Genomic DNA, 24,426 nt, shown 5'->3' with positions numbered 1-24,426 from the left:
CATAACCTTAGCCCAGTAAAATATTATAAACATATTTTAAACTGGCATAGGTGTTTGCTACTATTCTTTGTGACTGATCAGTTCGAGTTCATCCTGGAGATCTGCAGACAGCATTGTTTTGGATCCCAAAGGCAGAGCCTGCCTCTCCTACCATACCGCACACAGAGATTTGCAGAGCTGGTGGATCAGCAGAGTTACAGTAATCTGTCTAGGGGAGTAGTAGTAGGAGGGAGGATGAAGGCTGATTAAATTACTGATTACAAATACTGAAATAAATCCACTTGCAAGGAATCTTTGACTTTCATGAAGCCATTAGTCTGTGATTGTGTGACAAGTGATTTCTGTGAATACTTTCATAACTTTTAGGTGGTCACTGAAAGGTTCCTGGTGCTTTTTTTTACTGGTTTCCTTGTATGGCTACTTGGGAAAGTTTTGCTGCATGGTTGTAATATAAAAATAATGAACGAGCAAACCCCACTTGTTTTACAAGAGTCAGTGAAAATAAAAATTATTTGGTATTGCTTGAGAAAATCCTGATCAGCAGTTGCAGTTTGGTTTGGAAGGAAAAATACTCTAAAGAAGTAGTGTTGGACAACATCTTTATCATAAAAAACAAATTCCAATGTCATATGACAAACTAGCAGGACTTAGTATTTGGCTCCTTCTGGCAAACAGGCAAACATGCCCCAAGTAGGGTGATCTGGAGGAGACATCCGGAGCTTGCATCCTTTCCCCAAAGCTATTTCCCTGTCCTTTGTGCCCTTCGTGCCCTTCAAACCTCCTGCCTGAACAAGATCACTACTTTTTCCTTTATAAATTCAGGCTTTGTAGCCTTTCTGGCTTCTGGAAAGGTCTGAGCGTTTTTGTGAAGTCAGCGTTAAAGCACGAAACTGATTGAATTAACTTTCTGGAGTTATCAATTTTATTGAACATGAAGAAGATGCTGGAGTGAGCTGACAGAGCAGAGAACGGAGTGGGAGGTCAAGAGGAGAACCAGCTGTGCGAGCAGGGGACGGAGGGCGGCGCGGTGGGAGCCGTCCTTGCCGGAGAGCTGGGATCGAGTGCCACCAGGCGTTCGCTTGTGGCCATGGCAGCCGCTGGTCCCTGCAGCTGGAGGTTTGCTTTTTCCGTAGCTCGGTTTGTGAAGTGGCACAGTACTGACGGGATTAACTCGGGCTAAATTCGCTTGTGATTTTCTGCTGTTGCGCTAGCGTGCGTTTTATACATCTGCGGTGTGGGACGTGTTGTGTGCAGCAAGTGCGGCAGCAAAATCTGACGCTTCAGGTTCCTTTCGGGGTTCTGGCATTTTTAGGTTCTTCAGGTTTGCTCTTTAAATGGGGAGAGGAAAGCACGGACAGTTGTTCAGAAAAGACATTTTAAAATGATGGAATTTGGACTCACATTTCAGTCTGTTTCCTCTGTACTGCCCCAGTTGCATAAAAGTAGTTTGTAGCGGCTAGACATTGTCCCAAGAAATATCTGCAATGTAGGAGGTTTTCTGCAGGTCAGAACAGCAGATGGCTACATGATGCCTCCTTTTGAACCTTTCCATCTGAGAATGTACTGGTTTGTAGAGAGCATTGCAGGTCAGGCCTTGAGCTGTAGTGAGGCTGCCAGAAGAGCTCCTTGGACCATTTGCAATCCAGCTGTTACCGACTTTCTGAAAAACCTTATTTGGCTTATTTTTTAGATGTGTTTGCCTGGTGAACTCTGCCTTGCTTTGTTCTGCTTGTTTTGGTAACTTCATTCAGACCACTGGCTTTCAAGTAGAAGTTCCTTTTTAATGAGGAATGAAAGAATTGCAGAGATTTGTAATTGATTGTGGCATTGATGAAGGGCTTAACTAGAATGAATTAAGAGAGTCTTGTGGGAAAGCAGGTGGGACAGCCCCTCACTGGGAATAAGGGGAAGGAAATGCTGTTTTTCCCTTTTCTTTCAGGTCAGGCAGGAACAAAGTCAGGAAGCTGGGAGAGGTCAGCAAAGATCCATGGGTTTTTATTGCTCATAAAAGAGTTTTTCTCGTTTTGTTTTCTTTTCCTTTTTCTGATGCAGACTAAAAGGGTGTCTTTGCTGGTTTGTTTTCTGTCATGCTTTTTCTATGGACTAGATTTAGGCTTAAGTCATTTGCTTTGATCTTATTAAACTCTTATTCAGTTCCTGGTAAGACTTGATGACTTGTGCTACAGTAAAATTGTGATAGCTTCTTAAATGGGAAAGATATCACCTTGGTGATTTCTTTCATTCTGGGAAGCATGTGAAGGTAAAACCACAAGAGTTTTATTTCTTACTCCCTCAAACCTGAAACATTTATTAAAAAAATAGTAGGAAGGGAGAATAGGTCAGGAAAGATGACAATTATTCTTTTTATCTGTCCTAGCCCCACCTGAGATATAATGGAAATAAGCATAACTATTATTTCTAGCCAAAGAGGATAGTATATCTGCATGTTTACTACCACCGTGAGCATTTCCCCTGCATATGACATATGCATAGGAGTGAAAACATTTAAAATAAATGTGTATAGGTGGATCTGTACTGCAAACTCTAAGCTCCAAAAAACCCAGTGTGGCTTTACATGACTTGATCGCTACAGTTAGTCCTGGCTGGATGACAATACCTGTGCTTGAGCAGGTCTGATTGATTGCCAAGTTGGCTGGTCCCTTCTGGTGCTATTCTAAGCCCTTGTTGCTGAAAGGAGAAAAGGGAAGAACCCACTAATTGAAGAACAAGAACTCAAAAAAGATTTTTTTTTTTTTTTTTTTTCATTTTGTAACTAATCCTTCTGTTTTCACTGGATTTGCTGTTACATTCTTCCTGATAGTGTATCAGTAGTACCGGACTGTAATCGGGTAATACCCGATACAATTGTTCTTTCTTTCTCTGAACAGTGGAAATTTGTTTTGATAACGGGACCTGAGCTCACCTGACCTCTCTAGGAAGTGCGGCAGTGTGCCAGGTGTTAATATTCATCTTTTCATTTCTGCTTTGATACATATCAAGGATTCTGATCACAAGTCATTTTTTCATAAAAATTTCTAATGATGTGGGAGTAAAAAACCTTTATTAAATGGCATGAACTTCTGTGCCTGAATGTAATAAAATAATAATTTATGATATATTTTTAGGGATAAGAGATTAAAATGCATATTAATTAAATGAATAATGAAAACCTTTATGAGAATCTCTGATACAAGTTGCAAGTAGCTGTTTAATCAAATTCTTTCTATGGAAAAATGCATTTCATTATAACATAATTAGCACATCTATTGTGTTTTTAATACAACTTGTGCTAAAGTGTGTTTGATCTGGAGTTTGCTCATGGCAATTAGCAGTGAAGGAATTGAACTTTTTTGCTTTATTCCAAGCTTTGTAAAGTATAAGTGCCATATCTGGGGAAAATTGATGTGATTTTTTTTTTAAAGCACTAGAATAATCTTGGGAATATATTGGGGTAGTCATTGTTAGTAGCGAAAAGAAATGGTAAGAAACTGTGCTATCTAAAGCTGCAAATTTAGGCCTAATTTTCTGTCACAGGTGTGTACTGTCCTATCATGTCCAATCTAAATCCTGGACTGTGAGAAAGTTGGAGCTCTTTGTGTACTACAGAGTAATCCGGCTTGCATATATCTGTAGCAGCAGATCAGAGAAGACGACGACAGCAGGTGGTGGTGGTGTCATTCTTTTTTCCCATTGAGGTAACACTGATAGACCACTCAGGTAGTGGGCATATGTGTAGTTCCCCCAGAGGTGGGTGGTATGTACTCACCCACGGTGTTAGTACTTTCTGTTCTGCAGTGTGTCCTTTACCATTTGAGAGGAGTACTTTTCTAGTAGGAAAAAAGGGCAGGGTCTCAGTAAACATGGTGGTTCAAAATCACCCTCATGACTGGCTGCTAAAATACCAAACATCTGCTCAGAAACTGAATGCATCCTGTAGCACTGGCAGACATGAGTCCTCCAAAGTCAGAGGGTTCAACCTCACCAGCTGCTGAAACCAGACTGGACTGTTGGGGCTTTTCTCTTCCTTACCCCAGGAGCTTTACTGACAGCTTTCCAGACAGTGGGAGAACACTTCTTTTACAGAGAGTTCTTTGGTGAATTCGTGTTTAGTCTGAGTTCATTTAGAGCCTAGGTACCAGTGTTTTTATGGTTGAGTTCACTGTGGTACAAAGCCTGGTATTGCCTTCTGTGTGAAACTCATTAATGCACAGAAAATCCAAACTTGAGATTGGCTTTTATGTAGTAAAAAAAAAAATACAGTACAGGAATATAAAAAGAAACTATCCAGTGCAAACATCTTTATACAGTGGAACTTGATACAGTGTTCCTTAAAATAGCTTTAGAAAATAGGCTTAAAAGTAGCGATTACAGGTAATACTATCTGGATGATGCTTACCGAAGTACTTTACTTACTGCACTAAATAATTTCATAACTAACTTTACCCGTTGATAGCCAATACCTTAGTTACTGATGAAAACCTTAAACTGTAAGTATTATTAGTTAGCATTCTTTATAATACACTAACACGTGGAACCTCAGTAGCATACACTGTTGACTGGATTAAGCAAAACAGAAGAGAATGAACACATTAAAAATAAAACCAAGACTCTCATCCCCAAATGTACTACTTTTATAAAGGATGTGATCCAAAGCTGATTTGACTGATGGACAGAATTCTACTTAGTTTTCCTTTAGTTCATATTTGAAAATTTGAGTGATTACTTTATTGATGATAGTAGGCATTAGTGTCCAGCTAAGTACTGTATTGGACAACTTTTTACAGTAGTGAGGACTAATGTGAGACCATATTATAGTGCATTGCTATTTCCTGCCAAGAAAGCATTTTGGGGGAAAGGAGTGTAAATTGGAGATGACATGAATAAGTGAAAAGCAAATTTGTGAGGTTCCACTATAATAGTTTAGGAAAAAAAAAAGATTTAGTGTTATTTGGTTAGCTACCAAATTTAAATAATCAAATCAACTAAACTAATACGTACAGCTCCAGTACAGATTCTGCAAAATTGAGTATCTGTGTGGTAGGGCTCTGTTCCTGTTGAAGGCAATGGGAATCTGCATTGCCAGAAGCCAGAGACAGGCTATTGTCCTAAGAGACCCGCTTTTTACAAAACGTATTTGGCTGGGTAACTTCCTGCATGGGAAGTTTCATTCTGTTCATTCTGTGGCTCTTCATCAGGTGAGAAACTGAACACATGCTTACCAGGGACGTAGTAGTTGCAGCTCCAAAACCTTACTTACATTTGCGGTTCTTTTATGCAGACAAATGAGTGGGTGTGTAGCATTCTGGTTTGGAAGTCTACAATATTTTCCTAGGTGGAAAATACCCGTTTTACAGTACCTGCTTAGAAAAAAATCAAAACAGTTTCACAGTAATGAGGCCCTTCATTTGTTTGTCCTTGAAAAAATACAATTGCTTTAATAATGTTGAATAAAAAACCTATTCAACCTCTTTAGAAATCTAGTGAGACCTATGTTGCCATCTAGAGAGATTTACAGTATTGGAGTCTTAACATTCCCCTGATCTCCACATTTCCTGCCCTGCAGGATATGTTCCATTGAGTAACACTGAGATCCTATTTACAGAAAGAAAAAACAATTTTGCTGCTAGCTAGAGCAAATTCTAGCATGCCAGAAAGGTACCTGAAATCATCATCAGGCTGTTAAAAATGACAGATGAAGCCAGATTGTGCATCTAAAAATCCTGTCTAATTTTATCTTTAGTAACTCATATATGTAGTAGAAGACTATAAAGCAAGAATAATTAATAGATTAGAAAGAAGGAAAAATCATGCCTCTTTTTGAAAGTGATGGAATAATTTCTGATATTAAGTGATAGACCATATGTTCCTCCTCTCCTCTGCTGGGTAAGCATAAGCGTGGAATATCAATAAAGATGTTACAAGAGGGCCAGGCAAACCAGCTGGCTGGAGATACAGGAGGTTATTCAAAACATTCCTTCCCAATGCCAGCGAACCTCTCTGTTCCAGCGGATGGTGACCTTGAATGCATGTAGATGAAAACAGTAGAGGAGGAGAGGAATGAAGGAGAAACTGGGGACAAAACCACTTTTTAAGGAGAAGTGTCTGTCTGGATAGGGAGAGGAGTTGTGTCCTAGAAGGCTCGAGCAGGTGCTCGAGCAGCAATTTTGGGGAAAGAACTGAATGTTAGCAAGGATAGCAGTGCTGGGGGAAGTCAATATACGTGATCCATGTGTTTCTTTTTAAACCTACTGCTGTCAGGTTTTTTTTCATGTCTGTTTGAAATCATAGTATGGCTTGGATGAAGAGCTGCGAGTTCTTCTTTGGCCATTGGCAGGCTCTTGAAGTCTATCTGTAGTGGGAGGGAGAAAATTCATGGCTAATTTGAACTTAATACACAAAATCTTCATTTGGTTCTGATCCATACAGCTCAGCTAACATTTTAAACCTGGGTCCCCAGTCATTTAGAAAGTCATAATCAATATCTGAGTCTGAGGAGCCTGATTCCAAAGAACTGAGAGATTCTGCAATGGACTCAGCACCTTCGTAGCCATAAATGTGAAGTGTGTCATATGGCAGTAAATCCCTGTCATTGTCGGCTTCATCCTTCTTAACCTCAATCATCATTTCCATTTCTCCAGCACCAGAAGTTATATTTCCAGGAGGCTTTTGGACTTGTGCATATGGAGAGGGAACTGCTTCCGGCTTTATACCATTCTTGCGGACAGAGTTGAGTACAGATACATCATAGCTGGTGGTATCCATTTCACCACCACCTTCTTCATCGTAAGTGACAAGCTGCTCATGAATCTCTGCCACATTCCTCCCAAGACCGCTCAAATCCTTCTTGTGTCTCTTTCTTAGAAGAATTAGCAATGTGATTACTGGAAAGAAAACTTAGATGAGCACATGTAAATAGAGAAGTAAGGAAGTAAACCAAATTGCATTTAAGATATGTAACACAGTCTGAAATGTTTTTTTTTCCACAGTGAATTTTTTTAAACAAATATTTATTAAGAAAATAGTGTAAAATACCGTTTAACTGTAGGATTTGTGTGTTCTCAAAGCAGTTCAGTCTGTACAGGAATTGTACAACTGACTCTTGAGCTGGAATCACAAGTACAAATACATAGTGTCAAAAATTCATTGAATCAACTACAGCCTTGAACTGGTAAATCTTTTAATGCCAGGCATCAAATGCTACTTATGTGGTAATTGCAAAGGAGGCCTCTTCTCAAGCAAGAAAAAAATGTTGCCCCTTCTCTGATAGATTCCAAATACAGCAAATAGGTACTGGTCTGCTGATTTGTTACAGATTTATTTATGTATATATGTTCGCTGTACTGTTGAAAGGGTTTCCAGACGAGTTCAACCTTTGGCAACAGGAATCCTATTGTTATTGCCCCAGCACAAATTTCCTGTTTTATAGCTGCATGTGAGCCTAGTAACAGTAAATCAAGTATATTATGCATACGTGCAATAACCTTTCCAGTGACTCAGCCTTTCCAGTAGAATGAACAGCTTTGTAGCTGAAACTATGCTAACAGGCCAAATAGAAAGAGCAAGTGACATGAATCAAATAGTTGCAGTATTTCTGACTTTGTGACCATTTTATAGCCACAAAGCTTTTGTAGATCTCAGTTAAGAAAAAACAAAACGAAACAATCCCTACATTTTAAGTCAGAGAACATTACAAAAGTCAAATACTTACCAATGATTGTGAAGATACAGATGAAAATTGCCACCAGTGCTTGTATACTAACTCCAACTTGTTTAGCTCTTTCCTCACAAAAAGTGAAGTTGCCTTTTTCATTACACTTGCAGACACTGATGACAAGTGTATTTGTGCTGCTGAGCTCAGGATCACCGTTGTCTGAGATGATGACAGGCAGGTAGTGGATTTTGGCAAGTTCACGATTAAACTGTCCATATTTGACAGTGATATTAGCTGTGTTATCTGGAAGAAGTAACGACATCTAATTAAGTGATAATCTCTACCAGATTTTCCTTATAGATCATCAGTCAGCTGGTACATCTTCCCCTCAGACAGAGCCAGCCTTCAGAGAACCAAGTGAAACTTGGGTGGCAACAAACATTTTTTTTTTCAGTAAATTAAGCCTTTAAAAATAAATTGTTACTTAGCACAGCTACACCAATCATAGGTCATTGCTACAGCTTTTCTCCCCTGTGTCCTAGTGTCTCACTTTGGCTAGCTGAGAAAACGCATTGCAGGGATACGCTACCATAGTTCTCAACCAAGGAGAAGTTGCTATCTTCTGTGGCCAGGGAGTATTTGAAGAAACCTCTAGGTGATATTTCATCTTTGTCAGTAGCTGAAATCCTGATGATTACCTACGAAGATGGAAGAGATCATAATTTTCAGTATACATTGCCTCCAGTGATAAAACCGCTTACAGTATTTAAGTTAGAGCTAGGCTGTGTATCCTGTTTAACCCTTCAGTAAAGGGCAGGACAAATATATCCTGTGATGCTCCTCTTCAAGTTCTTTCAAGGCAAGTAATTTCCTTGTAGGTCCTCAAAAAGAGCAGTCTTGCCCCTTTACTCACAAGTGGGAAACAGAAGAAGAAGAAGTCTTGTGTAATTAAAGCATAAAAAAAGTCTTATGCTCAAAGACATATGGTTCATTTAAATTCCTAAGATGGCTGTCTTCTAAAGTGTTCAACTTACTTAGAAGTAGGACTCTCATTCATTGAATATCATTGAGACTGCCACTCTTGAATTACATGCTTGTTTTTGAAAACCTCAACCTGGGGTAGATTAGATGTATAAAATATAAAAAATGTGTATGATTATGTCCTAAAGGTATTTTAAAAATTAAATTAATGATGAAATAATACCTTGTGTGTTCTAACAGATTCCATTAGAGAGTCCAGCCTGTGACAAAGTCTCTTAATTAAACAAACATTACATGTATGGGCTAAACACTTGTCTCTGAGGCCAAACACCTAAAACCAGAAATGCTAACACTATTTGTGCATGCAGATACTTGCACTCTGATGAATACTACAATAACGTTTTATGCAGCAACGTTTCTCTTAGTATTTTGAAATGGTTTCATTCTCAGTATCATGTATGAACATTTGTGTGATAAAACTGAATTGCTAATTTTTGCTCTGTAACGCTTGACTGCTAATGCACGTACATACTCAAAAGTCTGGAGGGAGAGGAACTGTGCAGCCCATGTGCGTAAGCAGAAAGAAGTCAATATTCCAACAGTGTAAAGTCCTGAAGAGAGATTTCTGACCATTGATGTTTTGGAAAGCAGCGAAATGATTGGGTGCTTGGGTATGAAAACTGAGACTAACTTTTATTAAAAGACATCTTTTGCTTGAGCTTGCAAGTAGATAATTCAGGTTTAAGGGAGAAACTCTTCCTCCTGTCTCACCTTTCCTGGTGCAGCATTTTCACACACTCTGGGTTCTTCGGGATAAACAAGTTCTGGAGCATTATCATTTTCATCAGTAACTATTACATGAACTTGGGCATGTGATTCTCTGTCAGAAAGATGGCCTGAAATGACAACAACAGTACAGGTCGCTGAGATGTCTGGAATCTCAGTGGTGTCTAGCCCCACCTTTCCACTGTTTGTATCTACCTCTGTGCCTCCTGCATGACATGCATGGAGAGGTTCTACCTCCATCATAAAATTAAATTTTGCCTTTGACAGATCCAAATATTTTCCTAAAACTCTCCTATTGGGCTAAATCATCAAGGATCTATGAGGAAGAAAATGACAATTGCTTCCTTACTCTTCACACTGTGTGGCTATGGGATCCAGCATCGTTCCCTGGCACCAAAGCAACAGGCACAGAACAGGCCATGTCTATATTATTAAATATCTTTCACCCTCCAGAAAAGGCCGGCCTCCCCCAGACTGACTTGGGACTGGCCCCCGGGCCTGCCCTGTTTCCTGAACCCAAGTGAAGCTATGCGGGAATGCCTGTGCAGCGATGCTCCCCGGGCGGCACCGTGGGAGGGGGGATTTTGTAACTCTGTGTAAGTGGGTGAAGCTGGCTGGCATGCTTCTGCTCTAACCACAGGCTTATCCTGGTTTCCCAAGCTGCTTCCTCCCCTCATGCCCTTTCTATTCCTTGTAACAAACTGAATGCATTTTCAGCATAAATAGCTAGGGGCCAAATCTTAAAACTGTATTATTTGACCTATTTGTAGGTACTCATTTGATTTGGAAGATTATTGTTCAAACCCTGCAAGCATCCCTTTCATTCGTAGCTCGGTGGAAACAGACTGTCGGGTCATGGCTTTCCTTTTTGATAAGCTACAGTCGTGCTGTAAAGTTGTACACTGATTTCTTTCAAATAGGGAATTGGATAGCACTTACCATCTTCAAGGATTTCCTGAGCTGCTACAGTGATGTTGTATGAGGAACTGAATTCTCTGTCCAGGGGCTTGGGAATTTGAATAATTCCAGTATCGGATACCCTAATATAGTCTCCATTAGGACTAGCTCTTCGTCGAATAAATCTGTATTTTGTTTAAAAACAGGTATGTCAATGCAAGAGTGATAATACTGTGTTTCCACTTCAGTTCTTCATAGTGGAAGGTCAGGGAGGTTTTGTGTGACAAATTACATTAATATCTTGACCAGGTGGTCTCAGAATATTTCCCTAAAATTATGCAAGCTGTGAGAGCGAAATATATCTGTTGGAAAAAGTTTCCAGACTACTATCTTTTGCTCTTTCAGAAGTCTGTTTTCTTTTCAAAGCACATGCTTGAGAGAGTTATTACAATTAAAAATGTAACAATAGATTATAACCATGTAAAGATATCCAGGATAATGCATTTTCCTGTAAATGTGCAAATGTTTTACCAGTAAGTTTATGTGGTAATTACGTGGGTAAATGTAATTTATGTTCATATTTGTTGGTTATCGTATATAACCATGGCTGCAGTGCTGGAAAAATCAAAAATTTTTTTTTTTTGGCATGCAGATTCTGAAAAATAGGGCTAAAGTCTCAGTTCTTTGTCAAATTCTTGGAACCATTAACAAATTCTCTACTTTAAAATAGAATTACTAAAGCTGGTGTTGTATTACCTGATTTTCCGTTTAGCTGCATCAGGGTCGTGTGCCCAAACTGAACCAAGTGTTCTTATTTCTGGATCATTTTCCCTTACTTTAAATTCATATGGTAGTTTAGTGAAGACAGGAGGCTCATCAACATCAGTGACTTCAATGGTGACTGTTGAAATGCTCCTAGAGCCACCGGATTTAAAATAGCGAAGATCAACTGTGGGATCTGTTGCTTCAATGTCAAACCTGTATTCTGCTACTTTTTCGAAGTCCAGGGGCTAAAAAAGAGGCAAACACAGATATTCTTCCTTTGGAGATGTCTAAGTAAACTTTGCATTAGCTATCTATGCAAATTTAAGCTCTGTGCACTAATTCATGTTTGGAAATATTACCAGATTGCATCTTAGCTAGACTCTTGGGAGAGCATTTCCAAACTGAACTTCTCTTTCATAGAGTGGCTTGAGCAACTTCCAGTTTTGAACAGATTCATCCAGTATTCTAAGTTCAGCAAGTATTTCTTCATTTAAGTAATTTTGTTTTTATAATTCTGTAACTACCAAAACTTGTTTAGCTCCTTTTTCTCAAAGGTTGGGGACCAGATTCTCCTCTTCTTGGCTAGGCTTTCTGTTCTGAAGTCATTCAGGACAGACTTCATAGCTGCGCTGACTGATAGCTGGGGCATTTAGTGATAAACGACATCTGTTTCCTTGTTTTTCCCATTGACTGAGATTATAAGAGGAATCACACAATGGAAGGAAGGCAGGAGCTAGGGCAGTAAGAAATGCCCAAGCTATCACTCATTTCAAAGTTTGGGTCCCTTTGCATTGTTGCCTAAGATTATACACAGTAGTTAATTGTAGCGACTCTTGTTTTTCTCTTTGAGTAGACGTAAATGGAAGTGATAGTGCTTATCTAGCAGCTGAAATTTTATCTCATATGGCTGCATATTTAAAATTATGACATGTGCATGGCCAAAATAATGGTACAAAACAGTGGGGTGAACTTTGCCCACTGCGTTTTAAAAGATGAGCTGCTTCCATTGTGTGTATGTGTGGGGTCTCTTATTGCTCCTCCTCTGGGCAGAAGTTGCAAGCAATGCATTACTCAGGTCCTGGAAAGACCAGGAGAAGGGCTGCATTCGGTGAAAGCAAGCTGCTTACACCTTGTGTGACCACAGCTGAAGACTTTACTGCCAGTCTTGGAATACTTGGTACTTTTTTTCCTTAAAGTTTTCTCTTCTTAATGACATTTTTACACTTAAGAGTTAGAGAGAGACATTTGTAAGTGAAAAACACATTCCTGTCAATCTGAGGATTACAGGAGGTGATTTATAGTCCTCCCTCCTCTTTTTTTTTAACTGTAAGTCAATGAAATCAATGAACTCTTGGCTTGGCAGTGCTCTGTGTAATGCAGGAATGTCCCCTGGTACAAATCCAGTAGGTCTGAGAATTAAAAAACAAAGAGCAAACCATAATAAACGCTTTGGAGAGTCTGGGCCATCTTAAAGAATTATAAGGAATTAGTGGGGAAGCTCTGAAAAGACCCTGAGGAAAGTAAAGGAGCTGTGGCTCAGATTGGACCATGTGCCAAACTGTAAAGAGCACTTTTAGAAGAGTGGTCAGATGGACTTGTTCACATTTTATGCTTTGGTTTCACTTGGGCTGCAGAAGGGAAAGATTCTTTGACTTGGTCAGTTGGTTCAACTCAAAATCTCTGACTCTTTGAAGCATCCAAGTACCTGAAGTGTGAGAGGAGCCTGAAGCACATAACCTGAACATCTAACATAGTCCCCATTGCACCCTGCAGTAATTCTAGATTTTCCCAGGACTGGCAGTTGAAATGGACTAGTAAATCACCTTCTTCTCACAGAGCTTACAGAGCAGGGTTTTCGGGATGAATGTATTTCATGCTGACTTCCACACATTTCGTTTTTTCCTGCCACTGGTCCCAAACTGAATCAAACTTGTTACACATGGGAAGAAAAAAAAAAAAATCATCTTTGTTACTGGGAAAAGTACCTTCTTTGGCCTAATGATTCCTTCATTTGTGAATGGATTTGCTACAATTTCAAAGGTGTCCCTGTAATCTCCTCTGACAAAACTGTATTTCGTATTTCTGTGTTGTGGTTCATCAACATCTTCTACTTTGACTCTGCCAACTTCTCCTCCTACTGAAATGTTTTCAGGAACTTTAAAGTGAAATGATGCTGTTAAAAAAAACACAAAACAAAACCAACAATAAAAAAGACATAAAGAGTGTGTACATGGAAGTTAGAACTTAGTTAAAAATTGTTCTTAGTTTATGGATGTACAGAAAAATATGTCTTTGAGAATTCAGCATTATGTATCTCTACAGACAGCACTTTGATGTATTTTTTATAAGAGTATAATTAATTCTCAAAATTGTCAAGATCTTGTACAAAGTGATGAAATTAATACTGATTTTTATTTTCTTCTCTAAGTGTGCGTCAGCCAGGAAATGTAGCTAGGGCTGAAATGCAGAAGACCTTCTGAATACGTAAGATTCTCTTGTCCACTTTTAAGAGAAGTTGAATTGTGATGATCTCTGACATAGATTCGTTATAGTTGTGTCAACCCTTGGTTTCCAAATGATACAGCGCTTGCATTATACTTACGGTGTTTGAATACCGGGAAGTTGTCATTGATGTCCGTTAAAGTAATAATGACTGTAGCTGTGCTTGAATCCCCAGAAGACCCTGGAGCATCTTTTGCTTTAACAATAATTTCATATCTTGATTGATTCTCTCTGTCTAAATCAGCCCTTGTTGTAGAAATCACACCTTTGAAAAAATAACATTGAATATGATTAGATTTTGCAGCATGTCCAACATCTCTTAATTTTGCCAGCAAATTTTTGTCTTATGCCACACTTTCAGCTTTAAGTAGTATTTTTACAGTGGTATTTTTCTAAGGCTAGAAATGTTAGAAATCTTTCTACGTGATGGAGTATTTGGGAGATTTTGTACAATACATTCCTTTAAACTGATCTTTGCTGCTTAGAAGCAGTCTAATGATGTCTAAACTTGACCACTACAGCATCTAGAGAGTTTGTCTGAGCACCTCTATCTGAGTTATTTGCTCCAGAGGAGTACCATGGTTGCAAGAGATACTGACATTATTTTTAAAACTGGGTGAAATTTAAACAAGAAAGTTTAGGAAAGCAAATGGCTGTTGATTATTGAATGCTGCTTCAGAATTCATGTATTCCCTTTTCCTGTTTCGTCAAAGGAATGGTAACTATGCTAAACTGAAAACATAAACTTATATTAGCTCCTAGTCAGTCTCTTCATCAGTGGGAAAAAAATGACTTTTTGTTTTCTCACTTAGTTAACGGCACCTGATATCCTGGCTTTATTAGTTCATTTCCAGATGCAGACAGTGGCATTGTGTGAGTGTGAATGAAAAATCTTTCTAAATTATGGTTAAAATTATATTTTTGAGTTATTATCCGCCTTTTTGAGAATGATAAAGGCTTAAACCTGCGTTTTCTTCAAAGTGTAAGGTAAGGACAAAGTGTAAGGACATTTGCTTATCTGACCTACCAGAGTCATCAACTGTGAAGTATTCGTCTCCTTTAATGACTTGGTAGGTAACCGTGGCATGACCTGTAACTGTAGGGTCATCAGCATCTACAGCTGTCACTTTGGTGACCGAGGTTCCTAGAAAAGGATTTTCGAACAGCATATTGAGTATAAATTCTGCTTTTTAACCAGAGACATGAAGGGAAATGAGTGATGGAAGAACGTACCTACTGGCGACATTTCTGGGACAGATCCATTGAATACTTTTTGTACAAACACGGGGACATTGTCATTGATATCATAAACCTTGATAATGAATTTAGATGGGGGTTCCAGAGACTGGTTGTTTCTTCTGTCAATAATGAGAGCTGTCAGCTCATATTCTGCTTTCTTTTCTCTGTCTAGCCTCTCAAACGCATATACGTCACCGCTGGTTTCTTCCACTTTAAAAATGGTGTTGGCATATTCACCTTCAATAATATACTTAGCATTGTTGTTCCTTACACTTGAAGTGATCTAGAAGGAAAGTATAATTCAAAGAGACAAAAGTGGGCTTTGGTATCCGGGTGCAACACAGTTTCTACCAGAAGATACACACGATCAGGACTTCTTTAGACTCAGTTTGAAACCAGAATAGCCATCAAGACTTTTGATGTCAGCTGGAGTATTGCTGACCACCACAGCAGCTGCAAGCATGCAGGGTTATAGGATGAAACTTGCATCCAGACTGAAACTTGCTTGCTTATATATCAAGAAACATTTTTTTTTTTAGATCATATCTCATATTTCCTAAAGATATAAATTGTTCATGCAGTTAACACATACAAATCATTAACATCATTATGTCTGAAATAGCAAGTGCCACCAGGTTCAGTTTGAACTATTCTTGTTTGCAAGTAACCTTCTGAACTTAGCAGAGATTTTGCTTAGATTTCACAGAATTACAGAATCAAATCTATATTCACAGCTACTGACATTATTCAGCGTAAGTCTCTATTACTTAGCATTTAGCAGAATTCCTGCCATAGCTGACAGCTTGCTTGTGTTTAGTCACTTGCAGTTTTTTTATAGTCAGTCTTTAGGCTCATGCTATGACAGTAAGATTCAATTTCCACCCCATAGATTTTAAAATTTAAGATTATATGCAGTGCAAGAGGGATGGGGTAAAAGGAATGAACATTAATCAGTTTTAAAATGTGTTTTAATCCAATCCCAAATGGTTTTGCTCATTATTTAATCTGCAAATAATCTGTTGATTCTTCCCTTTCTATACCTTCCCTCATCTATGGACACTGATAGAAGGTTTAAACCACAATTTTCCATGCACTATATCAGCATTCTTATTTCAGCAAGCTGTTTATCAACAATTGCTGGGTTTGACCAAGAATTTCTAGTCTTTTGTTACTGATGGTATCATAAATTGCAGCTGTTTGGTATTCAAGATTTGATTTATTCTGTAGTTGTCATTTACTGATGAACATTCTTTCATTTCTGTTTTCTTTTTTGAAATGTGTCATTAAAATTTTCTTCCCTCATTCCACATACTTAATCATGCTTCTGGCTGCTGGGGCTGCTGAAGAACAGTTTACAACTCTGGAGATGTAACATGAGAAATAACATCACCCTTGTCTCAGAGATAGTGTAGTCTGTGCTTTCTTTCTCAATTTTTATTTACTTCTTTAGAGTAAAAGGTATAGACTTCCAAGAATGCCTTCTCTAAAACTGAGGATGAACATACAAAGGAAAGCATCCAAGGTCATGAAAGATAAAATCAAAATGTATCAGCATATTCCTGCAGCTGTCACTCAGTTCTGCCACGCTGCTGCTGTGGCCTTTTTTAAAGGGTTTATCAAGTGTTCAATCCTGCAAATGCAATGCACTGAACACAGCCATTGCAAAAGTAATCAGAAGCATTCCACTGTTGAAAGACCACAGAGCACAGTACAAAGTGAATTACTCTTATTTAGGACAGCTCCAGGAATAGAAGCGTTCTCCTCAATCTGCTACTGAATTGGTCTGAAATGAAACAGAGATACCCTGTGTTAGCTGAGAGTACCCTATGGCCTCTTTTCTCTTTCTCTCGTGCTTTCTGCCAGTGGGCAGCACTGATCCAGAAAGGTCTGTTTCACTTTGCCGAGACAGCCTTGACAGATGCTGATTGTTGTACATGGGAGGAAAACGTACAACTGCATTTATCTGAAAAGTGTCAAAGTAGTTCAATTTGAAAGACTAGATTGGAAGAACTTTGTCTGGGTGATATGCAGTTAATCATAGGATTTTATGAGTCCTGCCCTGAAGAAAATGAGTTTACAGGCAGGTCAATGCTCGTTATTATTTTAAAGAATTATTTTCTTTCAGTCTGTGAAACAAATTTTTTGATTGTGTAACAGTATTCCTAAACTTAGCCCTTATGTTTTGTATCCAAGCTGAGAGATGTAAACTGTATGTTTTTTAATGCATATGTTTTTATTAGCTGATCTCCTAGGTTTTTGAAAGAATCTTGAGCTGCCAGAAAAATCCTGACACACATCAGCCGCCAGACTTCCTTCCTAACTGTGCACCTGCATGCAATACAATTGTTTCTGCACTCCGGATGCTTCATACTTGCCATTCTTTAAAATTTATTTGCATTCTTCAAAAGAATTAGAATCCCTTTGACATTATTCTTGATTTACTCTGTGTCCACATTCTTAAGATTTTAACACATTAGTATGTTGGTATTAATTCCCATTTCTTTTTCCTTTTTTTCTCTTCTATTCTGCCTAGACTGCAAACAAGTAATACATTTCAAGATACTCATTTGCTGCCTGCATTTCTAATTATTTGTTGCTAGCAGACTGCTATTTACCTTGCCAACGTGGTGTGGTAATGGTGTATCAATCTCTTCTTTGATATGCATTTGGTTCCATATCCAGTCTCTCTTCAGTCTTTTATGACTGGCATTGTTTGAAGAAAAGTTCTGGTTTGTTTTCTGACTTTCTTTGTCAGCAAATGCTGGAGCCAAGAACAAGGAGAAAAGTAGAATAAGGTGGTTCATCATGTTCTGTAGCCTAGAAAGTAACATAAAATACGAAAACTATATAAGTAACAACAGAATCAGATTAATCAGAGAGAGCACACATAGAAGCGCAATAGACTTTCCTTCTATAGAAAAGTTTGATTACTTTCTGTATTTCTTTTCATCTGCCTTAGCATCAAAATTTGAAATATCAGGCTTCTTCCTTCCACAAAACAGTTTTAACTAGATGACAACTGTAAAAACCAACAAAAATATTTTAATGAAATAAAAAACGTGCGAGTTTTGAAAGCTAGCATAAAAGCCAGCATCCACTTGAGCTACCATAGTTAATGTGAAGAGAAGATTCAGTAGCAAAGATCACCCATTGTGCATTGTGGAAAGTGTAGTCTGGCTGCAGAGCATAGCACATGGGGAGAATAGCCATGGGAAGCAACACCAAGGCTGAGCCAGATCAAAGTGTATGTTAACTCAACTTGAAATGAAATGTTCCAGCTTGACAAGCCCAAATGCAATGTTTTGACTTGCCCTGACACAAAATATGCTGTAGTCAATATCTTCATATGGAAAATATTGATTTAGAATAAAATCTGGGTTTTTTTGTGGAAAAAATGATTCATGTGAAATTTTCAATCAATTCTAAGTACAATATAGCAAATTATCTTGCTCAGAGAGCTCATTTATTGATTCAATTCCATGTCTTTTGAAACATTTGAAGGCACATAGAAAGTTCCTTTATCCCCTATTCTCAGGTTTTACCATCTACACAATGATAATTTGTGAAATTATTCTCAGGTGAAACCATATTTTTGCATCATATGTTAATATTTGCAAACCTTAGGCCTGACTTTCATATCAGATTGAGAAGTTATTTTAATGTAGCAAAGTTGATTCATTTTCTTACTAAATTCCCCCTTCCCAATATAAAGAACTGTCACGGAACTTTAACACTCAAATAATCAGACTTTAAATTACACATAAATTACTTTCCATTAGCTTTTAGGAGCTGTCAGCATGCACATCAAAAATAAAACCGTTAATTGTGATAGAGAAGTTGACATCACACAGGTTGCTAGATGCAAGATTAAATTAATATTTTCAGCAGGAAGGTGCTGAGATGTTTCCAAAATTACTCTTTGGTAACTAGGCAATCAATGTTCTCCCGTGGTGCAGTATCATTGTCAGTAAAAAGATTTTATTTACCATGAAATTTTGCTTTCCTGTATTTTTCTGTCTTCTACATTGTTGTACGTAAGCTGAGGAACATTTCTTCTTCTTTGTGATTGTGTAGGAAATGACCAACTAAGGTGGCGCTGAAGTTGCTTTTTAATAGCTAAGCTGTGTTTTATACAGTTTTATGGATTAATATAAAACTTTTCAATTTAGCTTTTTTTTTAATTCTATGCACTTACTTTGGCTTAGTAATTTTAGAAAAATGAGTAAGATTTAGTTGCTTTGTTTTGTTTTATTTGTGTACATGAACATTCTACAGCTGGAAACTGGAAGGCATTGATATGATTCTGTTGTGATCACCTAAGTCTGTCTTTTATTCATAACATTACAAAACATAATAACCAAAGGAAACCAGTTGGTTAACGTCAACCAATACAGACCGCAGTTTTGGAAAAAACAGACTGTATTGTTTACAAAGTCATTTTCTCTTGTTGCTCTGGTACAGTGGACATCTCCTGTACTGCTGTAGTGAAGAGATTAGTTGGAAAAACTGAGGACAATACTGCCCACTTCAGTTGCCATTAATTTCACTGGAAGTGATACATTTACAAATATCCTTGCAGAAAGCATTTTTAACTTAAATAGTCAAATCTCCACCAAAGCATACTGGTCTCAGTATAAATCTACTTTGTGAAGAGAAATTTTGTGTCTTCACAGTAATATTTTCCTAGTATTTGCCTCTCTGTTTATTAATGCTCAATTCAGAGCCTGCCGTGCCCTCTGTCAAACTCCTCAGGGTACTTCTCACTGTTGCTGAGAGTGATTACTAGTAACAGCTACTCCGGGACCTTTGGTATCCTCACACAGGGGCACTGCTTATCGGAAATTGAAGGCTCAAATTCATAACAAGTGTACGGTTATCTGTATAGGAGCTCTGGGACTGTGGTAATATCGTGATTATTCCTGAGGATCCATGCAGCAAATGCGAACTGTCCTTTGAAGGAGGTGGCCTGTACGTGTTTCACAGTTCAGGCCTTGTTTGAAAGCTTGGCCATTAATACAGAAAGCGCTAGACTCAATCTTTTTAAATATATGCACATTTCAGCTGAAACTTAAGCTACCCCTTCCACTCAGCAGGTCCATCTTTGTGTTCTTAGATTTTGAGGTGGCTTCACTTCCTTTAACACCTCATTAATGAATTCCTTGTTAATACTTGTCCAGTCTCCTTGGTAAGTTCACAGTTCCTTTGTGAAGCAAATTGGTGGAGTTTGGTCTGCCCTCTGGTATGCACTGTAGGTCAAACACAGACTGATACAGAAAAGCCTCTTGCTTTGTCTTTGGCAACTTTCACAATTTCTCATTTTGGGAGAAGTAACACTGCACACTCGAGCACTTTGCAATGCTGTCTTTTCTAGGGACATTTGATGTGCATTGCTCCATAGGACAGTCTGACTCTGAGAAGACTTCCTCTATGATACCATGCAAGTTTTCCATTCAGCAGCTGGAAGTCCATTGCTGTTGAATCCGTAGCTGAATTCATCACAGTATTTAAGAATACTCTTCTTTGGCAGCACATACAAACACTTCAGAAGCAGGACCCTGCCGAGCTGTAACTGGATAAGGGCACTGTCCTGGTGTGAAGGCCGTGTTCCATGGATGTTAGCTCTTGACAAGCTGTAATAAATGCTTTCTCTTTTCTGGCTGTGGTAGTTTTCCTTTCCCGCAGATCTCATTTGAAATGTCAGAGGTAATAGCAGAAGAGAGATATTCCCATGCCTGAGCAGGGGAATGCATTCCCATGGAGTCAGAAGCAAGAGAGTTTCTGACGGATGACAGACAGGTGGATGACATGTAGGGATTGGCTTTTCGTTTCTTTTCACGTCTGCTGTGGCAGCCAGGACTGAGAAAAGGAACTAAGATGCACCATTTCAAGTAATGACCCCTGCAGCCACATGCTTTTGGAGAAAGGAACAGCACAGCACGTGCGGTGACCGATCTGTCCCATGCACGGCTCTCTGTCACATGCTGCCATGAGGTCCCATCGCCGGTCTACCTTAATGTACAGTCTCCAGTTACCCCTCTGTCTCTAACTGATTAGACCAATAATTCAAACTTCTTTCAATTTAAGCAGGGATCATAAACGTTCCTTAAAGTTAGCAGAGGAATGGTTTATTCAAATAGCTAAGCTTCTTGCTTTGCTCTTAAATTTTCTTTCAGCAAATGATGGGTTTTTCCACCAACATTATTCATTTTATGTGTTGAATTATTTTAGCAAATAACTCTTGGTCTGCAGGGCACTATAGACAGTTAACTGAGAAATTCTGGTATTCAAACTGATTTATGGGACACATGACTCATACGGTGTAGTTTCTTCTCGCAGATTGGGAGTAATTATTAAAAAAAAGTCAGGTGGAGATACAGACAATACTGTACTAATTAAAAGTTTGCATTTTACAAGTTGTTTTGGTAAGTAATCAACTGTAAAGTTGATGAATGGCTAATATAAATAAGGTCTCCATGTAATGAAAACACGTTTGATGAAATATTCTTTTGAACATTTGTGGTTTTTTTTCCTGGTATTTGCCTCTTACCTCATTTACTTCTCACTCTAAAAATGTATATTAATACTTATGCGAGGTTAGTTTAGTTAGCAAATAAATTTGTTCTATGCTTGCATGTTAAATAGAAGTTAAACCAGGTTTTTGTGTGAGACTTTGGTAAATGAGGAGAGAGTTGTAGCTGAAATGATGTATTTTTCTGGTTGATTGGACTAAAATCTTATGCTGATCTTTGAGAATTTTTGTTTTTCAGCATCTAAAAACCAGAAATACTGCTAGAAATAGTGATAAGGAATATCCTAAGAGAGAAATTTGCTTAAAGTGGCTATCATACACCAGAAAAGAAATAAATTTTAAAAGGTTTATGTCTGTATTGTTCAGATAATTTGCATACCTGATTGTCAGAAAAGCTGGAAACAAAATTATTATCGATGATTGAGCTGGAAACTTAATGATTATTTTTGCTTACAGTATCTTGGTTGGAAACTGAACAATGTAAATGTAAATGAAAAATCCCATGCAAAAATGAGAGTTTAATCAAAGCAGAAAATATTAACAAAATTACTAATAAATCCATACTAGAGGAAATAATCTGTTCCATTCCACAGTACTGGAAATTTTGCTGTTGCTGGTTGTTAATCAAACCTCAGCTGTCATTCCTGCAGCCATGTAAATGTAGGGAATACGAAATATCTGAAATACTGTATTCAATCAATTGGGAGAAATACGGAGCTTGAAGGGGGGCATTTGCTCATCTTAACCTGCCCTTGATGTGTGTGTGGGTGCAGGCCCCGGCCCTGCTGTGTCTTGGGGAGCGGGGTGCTGGGATGGGTGCATGCCCACGGGGATGCACTGGCTGGGCTAAAAGAGAAAGAAAACTAAGAACACATTCTTCACAAAAGTTTTTTTCAGAAAAGTTGACTTTGGATAGCTTTAGTTTAGTTTAATAAGTATTTTCTGACGGTCTTTCCCCTTCCTGTCTGCTGCACCCTCTCCAGTATTCCTAAGTAGCTCTGTGCAAAAAATTCTTTTGAATTTAGAGTGGATTAAACCCTACAACACAGAGTAGACAACACTTCAAAAATTTTTTTCAGATGCAAAAAATTTACTTTGATACACCATCTAAACAGCTCCAAAATGACTATGCTCAGCGAAGCCATGATAGATATAAAGAGAGCAGAATCTGACCCAGTGTCAAGTAACGACCCTGAACAACCCTGCCATACAGAATCCATTTTTAACATTAATTTCTGATCTATATGATGTTTAAGACCAAAGGTATATGTGTGAATGCAGTGAGCATTAAGAAATAGAAAGGTAACAAACCAAACACAGGAGGGGGATAAATTGTCTTTTTCTTTGCAATGCCTGTAGTTTTGGTAAGCAGGCAAAATGTTATTAAAAGAAAATAGTCCTAGCAATACTTAACGCTGCCTTTCAGGGAACAGCTGTGCAAACATGAATTGATAAATCCACCTCATTTCTCTGTGAAAAGTACTGCAGCTAGATAAAAAGCAGTATCCCTTTCAAAAGGTACATTTGAAGCACTGAGGACTTAAATGCTTTTGCCACCTCCTGACAGCGGACCAGGGTCAGGAGTAATAACAGTCTCAGATTTTGTTCTCCCAGTTTCTTCATCTCATAATTAGACAACATTGCTCTAACCAGCTTCTATCAAATCCAGAGAAACACAGCAGCAAAGTAATCACATAGGTATAATTGTTACCTTCAGTCCAGTTTCTGCTTGGCATCTAAGCTGCAAAACTGTGATCTTCCTTCGCTCCCTTGAGCTTACAATTTGAGAAGTCAAGGGTACATAGCAAGTACAGTGAGAACAGGAACTAGGGTAGGTCTTCAAACTTTAGTAACATCACTTAAAAAAAACTGAGTAACTTGTGCAACATTTGACTTGGAGCAATCATTTTTCTGTTGCATTTTCAGATATAATTTGTTTTGGGTGGTTATTCAGTGTTTCTCTCATTTCTTATTAAGGCTTGTCACATGTCCTCAACAGTGTACAATGATTCATTTTAAAATAGGCCTTTCCTGAGAACACTGTGCTGCTTTTTCATTTCCAGATTATTGAGCTGATTTAAATGGGCCTAGTGCCTGACTACCTGGTATTATATTTTTGATTGTCCTTATGTCGATTTTATGCATCTGAGAAGTGGTTTCCACTGATGACTAAACAGTCTGGAGTGCAAATGCCTACCTGAAAACTGATTATAAAATGACTTTTTATATGCATGATAGTACCTTTGAGTAAATAGCCACTTTGATGACTAAACAATCTGGAGTGCAAATGCCTGCCTGGAAACTGATTATAAAATGACATCTTATACCTGTGAAAGTACCTTTGAATGAATAGCCACTTCAGCAATATCTTAACTAAACTTGCTACTTTAAAAAAACCCCACACATCTCTCAGTATTGTGAGAGCACTCTTGTGTGCATTTGGTGCTGTTCAGTTCTTGGTGTTGATGCTGCAGCACTGTAGATTAATATAGCTGAGGAGATAATTCAGCACTTCTTATTTTGGCTCGGGTTTTGGCTCCTCATATTTTTTCCAGGAAAAAAGAGAATAATTCTCATCTGAAAGTTCTTTGTGATTTCAGCTCCAAGTTTCTGGTAGATCTGGGGACAATGTATTAATGCTTTTTCCCCTGTCTGTTCAACTCACCAGAAAATTCTCTCCTGGATGATACAAAATACAACTTCATCTCATGGGTGGATGGAGTCCTCCGCCAGGACAGATGCCTCTTCCAGAACTGAAGAAATTTGGTTATAAAAGATCTATAAATGCTTACTCTGTATGTGTTAAAGATTCATTGCCTGGTGGAAAGCAGGCAGCCAGATTGGCCTCCCAGGCTTTCTGCTATCTCAGATACAGAACTGGCTAAAGATGGGGGAGGCAAGCACTGGTTTGGCTTCCCCCCCCCCAAAAGAAACAAAGCCACCCCCCAAGCTAGTGAGTGAGAGCTTGTGCACTGAAGATGGGTGAGCAGCAATAATGAAATCTGCATGAATGTCCTCCTAGAGCTTCCTGACACCCTTGCTTGCATTTTAGCAAGTGACTTGCTGACTCCAGGAT

The 24,426-nt window shown here is 38.4% G+C and overlaps 1 protein-coding gene across 2 annotated transcripts in view; it reads right to left on the bottom strand.

Annotated features, from left to right (window-relative positions):
- Positions 1 to 4,217: 4,217 nt before the first annotated feature.
- The window catches only part of CDH5 (cadherin 5), a 30,243-nt gene continuing 10,034 nt past the window's right edge, over positions 4,218 to 24,426 (bottom strand). Inside the window, exons 1-12 of one of the 2 annotated variants that reach the window (XM_030026261.2) lie at positions 23,062 to 23,165; positions 17,437 to 17,638; positions 14,816 to 15,104; positions 14,610 to 14,726; positions 13,683 to 13,847; positions 13,066 to 13,253; positions 11,072 to 11,325; positions 10,358 to 10,500; positions 9,404 to 9,528; positions 8,241 to 8,349; positions 7,709 to 7,954; positions 4,218 to 6,881 (exon numbers count right to left, since the gene is read on the bottom strand). In XM_030026261.2, coding sequence (XP_029882121.1) covers positions 6,388 to 6,881; positions 7,709 to 7,954; positions 8,241 to 8,349; positions 9,404 to 9,528; positions 10,358 to 10,500; positions 11,072 to 11,325; positions 13,066 to 13,253; positions 13,683 to 13,847; positions 14,610 to 14,726; positions 14,816 to 15,104; positions 17,437 to 17,628 — 2,322 coding nt within the window. In that variant the 5' untranslated portion in view covers positions 17,629 to 17,638; positions 23,062 to 23,165 and the 3' untranslated portion in view covers positions 4,218 to 6,387. Of the gene's footprint in view, positions 6,882 to 7,708; positions 7,955 to 8,240; positions 8,350 to 9,403; positions 9,529 to 10,357; positions 10,501 to 11,071; positions 11,326 to 13,065; positions 13,254 to 13,682; positions 13,848 to 14,609; positions 14,727 to 14,815; positions 15,105 to 17,436; positions 17,639 to 23,061; positions 23,166 to 24,426 lie in introns of those variants that run through there. The other variant, XM_030026260.2, reaches the window with a different exon arrangement.

This window comes from Aquila chrysaetos, chromosome 9 (assembly GCF_900496995.4).
Source record: "Aquila chrysaetos chrysaetos chromosome 9, bAquChr1.4, whole genome shotgun sequence".
NCBI lineage: Eukaryota > Metazoa > Chordata > Aves > Accipitriformes > Accipitridae > Aquila > Aquila chrysaetos.
The sequence above is the reverse complement of the archived record's forward strand: the minus strand, read 5'-3'. Positions and strand labels throughout refer to the sequence as shown.